General features: G+C 43.6%; 2 protein-coding genes across 2 annotated transcripts in view; both read right to left on the bottom strand.

The window, feature by feature from the left end:
• eci2 (enoyl-CoA delta isomerase 2) overlaps positions 1-3,023 on the bottom strand; it is an 8,276-nt gene extending 5,253 nt beyond the window's left edge. The window contains exons 1-4 of the mRNA XM_034135390.1: positions 2,861-3,023; positions 2,076-2,137; positions 1,881-1,984; positions 647-745 (exon numbers count right to left, since the gene is read on the bottom strand). Coding sequence (XP_033991281.1) covers positions 647-745; positions 1,881-1,984; positions 2,076-2,137; positions 2,861-2,916 — 321 coding nt within the window. The 5' untranslated portion in view covers positions 2,917-3,023. The remainder of the gene's footprint in view (positions 1-646; positions 746-1,880; positions 1,985-2,075; positions 2,138-2,860) is intronic.
• Positions 3,024-4,098: 1,075 nt separating this feature from the next.
• The window catches only part of LOC117486666 (melanoma receptor tyrosine-protein kinase-like), a gene marked incomplete at its 5' end in the record, with an annotated part of 25,061 nt that continues 24,159 nt past the window's right edge, over positions 4,099-5,000 (bottom strand). Inside the window, 1 exon segment of the mRNA XM_034135176.1 lies at positions 4,099-5,000. This exon segment is cut by the window's right edge and continues 1,976 nt beyond it.

The raw sequence follows: 5,000 nt of genomic DNA, 5'->3' as shown, positions 1-5,000 counted from the left end.
GAACACAGAGAGACCTGACAGTGAACACAGAGAGACCTGACGGTGAACACAGAGAGACCTGACAGTGAACACAGAGAGAGACCTGACAGTGAACACAGAGAGACCTGACAGTGAACACAGAGAGACCTGACAGTGAACACAGAGAGACCTGACAGTGAACACAGAGAGACCTGACGGTGAACACAGAGAGAGACCTGACGGTGAACACAGAGAGAGACCTGACGGTGAACACAGAGAGAGACCTGACAGTGAACACAGAGAGACCTGACAGTGAACACAGAGAGACCTGACAGTGAACACAGAGAGACCTGACGGTGAACACAGAGAGACCTGACGGTGAACACAGAGAGAGACCTGACAGTGAACACAGAGAGAGACCTGACAGTGAACACAGAGAGACCTGACAGTGAACACAGAGAGAGACCTGACGGTGAACACAGAGAGAGACCTGACGGTGAACACAGAGAGACCTGACAGTGAACACAGAGAGAGACCTGACGGTGAACACAGAGAGACCTGAGTTAGCAGTGTGTGTGTATTTGTTAGAGATGTTGCAACTCCACAGAGCTTTAGCAATACTGTATGTAACTACGGTCATGCTAATAAAGCTATTGAATTGAATTGATAACAGCAGGTGATAGCGTACCTGAGAAATGGAGCCCAGAGTATTCCACGCGTCCCATTTCACCTTGCCGACAAAATCCAGCATGCCGGGTTTGGGAGTGTTGCAGGGACCCTGAGAAGCCTGTAGGGGGCGGTATGGAGCCAAATGGAGAAATGTAATACACTGAGAGAATAACAGAGAATCCTTTAACATGAGAAGCAAGCGTGCATGCTTCTGACATCACTGTGGAACACTCGCGCTCCTATTGGCTAGCACTCCAACACATTGTATGTGATAGACTAAGGGGCGGGACATCTCTAAAGCTGGTTGACCAATCAGAGCAGACTGGGCTCTGGTTTCAGACAGAGGGTGAAATGAGGTGCTGAGCTTTTTGAACATTAGAGCACGGAGACATGTCCCAGGAGAGGAGAGGAGACATGTCCCAGGAGAGGAGAGGAGACATGTCCCAGGAGAGGAGAGGAGACATGTCCCAGGAGAGGAGACATGTCCCAGGAGAGGAGACATGTCCCAGGAGAGGAGAGGAGACATGTCCCAGGAGAGGAGACATGTCCCAGGAGAGGAGACATGTCCCAGGAGAGGAGAGGAGACATGTCCCAGGAGAGGAGACATGTCCCAGGAGAGGAGACATGTCCCAGGAGAGGAGAGGAGACATGTCCCAGGAGAGGAGAGGAGACATGTCCCAGGAGAGGAGAGGAGACATGTCCCAGGAGAGGAGACATGTCCCAGGAGAGGAGAGGAGACATGTCCCAGGAGAGGAGAGGAGACATGTCCCAGGAGAGGAGACATGTCCCAGGAGAGGAGACATGTCCCAGGAGAGGAGACATGTCCCAGGAGAGGAGACATGTCCCAGGAGAGGAGAGGAGACATGTCCCAGGAGAGGAGACATGTCCCAGGAGAGGAGACATGTCCCAGGAGAGGAGACATGTCCCAGGAGAGGAGACATGTCCCAGGAGAGGAGAGGAGACATGTCCCAGGAGAGGAGAGGAGACATGTCCCAGGAGAGGAGAGGAGACATGTCCCAGGAGAGGAGAGGAGACATGTCCCAGGAGAGGAGAGGAGACATGTCCCAGGAGAGGAGAGGAGACATGTCCCAGGAGAGGAGAGGAGACATGTCCCAGGAGAGGAGACATGTCCCAGGAGAGGAGAGGAGACATGTCCCAGGAGAGGAGACATGTCCCAGGAGAGGAGAGGAGACATGTCCCAGGAGAGGAGCTAAATACTGTAATAGAATACGTATCTTTAATAAAGCTCTCACCTGTTTGAACAGAGCGTAGATTTTCAGCTTGGCTTCGTTTCCCGGGTCGTTTTTCAGCGTTGACATCTTGTTCTTCGCCTGCTCAAACTGCTCCACCGTCGCACCTGCACACACACACACACACACATGTGTTAATTATGAGCACTAGACTATCAGTAACACTGAATACAATGATGCATATATGGTGAACGTCACCCATCATAGGAGACCCTGCGGTGTGGAACCTCAGGCTGGGAACGGAGGAGAGTCTGCTCAAGCTGGAGACACAGAACAGCACTCAGAAATGATTCATTACACGCCATGTGTACAAGTCTGTGAGGATGCACTGATCTGTCTAGTGCTGGAGCTACCACTAGAGGGTGCTGTAGCATTGTCTAAGTTGTTGGACAGCACATATCTGGATATTACCAGCTAGATACACATCTTATTATTCCCATACCTCCACCTAAAGTATATGTGATCTCAAATGAGTTGTATGTCTCACTGTGTGGGGCTCACCAGACCTTATGTACATACAGATTCTTGTTGCAGTAATGGATGGTGTAGCAGCCAGTAATAGTAGATTAAACAAGTGTTAAAACTCACAAGGAGAGCCAAGGTGAGAGAAGGTAACAGTTTAAGTCATAAAGGATCATGTTGTTTTAGCTTGTACAGCTTTGACAGCTAAAGTCAAGCAGCTAGTTAGCTGTGCTAGCTGTGAACTTTGCTCCAGATTTACCTCCTTCAGTCACACCACTCATTCTGTTGCTACACTGTCAGCTTAGCCATATGACAGGTGCTAACAGGTCAAATAACAAAAATATCGTAATTTAAAAACACATTTATGATGCCTTTCTCTCATTGCTAACTAAGCTAAGCTAACTAACTAATAGCTTCACTCTTCCTAAAGTTTCATACATTACTTTGACCTCTAGATGTTAGCATTAATGCTTCAAACTCTCAGAAAACAACATCGTCATTTAGCTAATAGTAATCCTCACCTTCTTAGCTTCAGAAAGCGCAGAGGAGCGGACAGCTTCAGGGCGACGCCGGCCATTTAAAACCGGAAAAAGGGGTCCAAAGTTCGGACCTGAGGAGGAAGGGAAGAGTTAACTAGCTTATTAGCGTAGCCACCATGAAGCTAACAGGGCAGCTAGTGTTTACACCGCTGGCCCCGCCCACTTTCTCCTCTTCTGCTCCACTATTGGCTCAAGTAAAGCGCCTGCAGACCTAACGTGTCCAATGAACCAATTGGAGCAGACGCTTTACGAGCAAGTCCCGCCTCTGTGGCTGTGCCTGGCCAATCAGCGTTGAGGACTCACTGCTTGAAAGCCAGCTGGATATTTTGGTGCCTTTTATTGTTCAAATCAAATCAAATCAAGTTTTATTTATATAGCACATTTATAAACGATTTTTGGTCGAGCCAAAGTGCTGTACATATAATAAAAATACCCTACAGTAAAGACACTTTACAGCAAATACAACAGCACAGTTTGTTCATTTTGTTCATTTTGACTTTTTTACCTGCAAAATAACGACTGCTATAATGATAGGGTAATATTTGAATTCATTTAGACGTAAACAATCCACCTAAAGTACAAAACTGGTGAAAATCGAGCTGTTTGAACCCCTATATATCATTTGATTGGCTCCATAAATACCTTTTCCCATTGACTTACATTGGGAGCGAACTGTTTTTGGTAGAAACAGCTCAATTAAAGCCCTTTAAATAAAGTAAAACGCTTAGTAAAAAGCATTACAATTGTTTATTTAACTCAAACTTAACATAGCAAGCTGTCTTGGTGTATTTAACTGATTAATAAGTTGTTTTTTTACCAAATTAAAATGACTAATGAGCTTTTTCTAGCTTATATTAGCACATTAGAGCTAAATATTAAACATATTGTGATTATTTTCAGGTAATTATTCTCCTGGTTTGATGTTTTAAACAGTTGTAAACACATTTTTTTAAGATACATATTCACAACCCGGCCTTGTTTGTAACCTAATATAGTTTAAAACAGCTCAAAATACCCCTTTTTTCCTATGATTTTACATTAATTACCACATAAGTGAATATATTCAATGTGTGAAGTGAGGCAGCTTGGTCTATGTTAACTCTAATGGTGTATTCAGTTGTAAAAACCACATTTAATAATCAAATTTAACCAATAAATACCAGGTTTTCTTGTATAATATGAATTATGAAGATCAATGAAGAGATTTCAGCCTCAAACAATTCAACAGAAACAACAATTTTTTATGTTTTACCAACAAAGCGGTGGTCTAAGTCGTACCCTGTAAAACAACAACGATATTTTACATCAAAATTCACATTTAACAACAAAATGCTACACAAAACAAGATTTACAGACATCCATCGTGAGTCCTCAGTGTCTCAATGAAGCTGAGAGCAGAGGCGGTTAATCATTCATATTTAAGGCTCATATTATCAACATTAACTCACTTTTTAAATCATTTTTACCCTAAAATAAGATCTTAAATCAGGTCTCATGATCATTTTGACTTGAATTTAGACGAGTAGTTTTATGCCCAAATGTGCTGAACGACCCAATAATATCTCTGTTTTAAATGTAATTATATGTTGTTGTCACAGTAGTCAGGGTTTAGGGCAAACAGTGCAATAGTGATGTGTTTCTACGGGTGCTAAAAAGCCCCAAAAATAATGCTTTTAACATCAAAACACGTCCTGAGCTTCTTGCAGCGTTTTGTGTTTGCATGTTTTGGGTCGTTGTAGAGTGTTTGCACGTGTTGGCACCAGATGTTTCCATTTATTGTTTACGCACTTGACAAGAAGTCTAAAGTCATCTTTAACCACGTGCACATTAAAGATTGATGCCTGAACCTGAAGTATAATCATTAACCGCTCCTCAGCTTCTGAACATTTGCACCACCAGCAGTGACAAACAGTGACAAAGCAGTTTGAATTAGTGTGCAGAATATTAAGATTTTGGCTCATAATCATCAAGGAGATTATATACAACTAGTTAGTACACATGTAAAAGAAAACAAAGCTTAACTCAAGGTGTTTCAAGTCTTTACAGAAGGTGGGATTTAACAGGGAATCTCCTGTGGGAACATCTCAACGTTTGGACGCTAACGTTTATTATCACAGAGTGT

This window comes from Trematomus bernacchii, unplaced genomic scaffold, assembly GCF_902827165.1.
Source record: "Trematomus bernacchii unplaced genomic scaffold, fTreBer1.1, whole genome shotgun sequence".
NCBI lineage: Eukaryota > Metazoa > Chordata > Actinopteri > Perciformes > Nototheniidae > Trematomus > Trematomus bernacchii.
The sequence above is the reverse complement of the archived record's forward strand: the minus strand, read 5'-3'. Positions and strand labels throughout refer to the sequence as shown.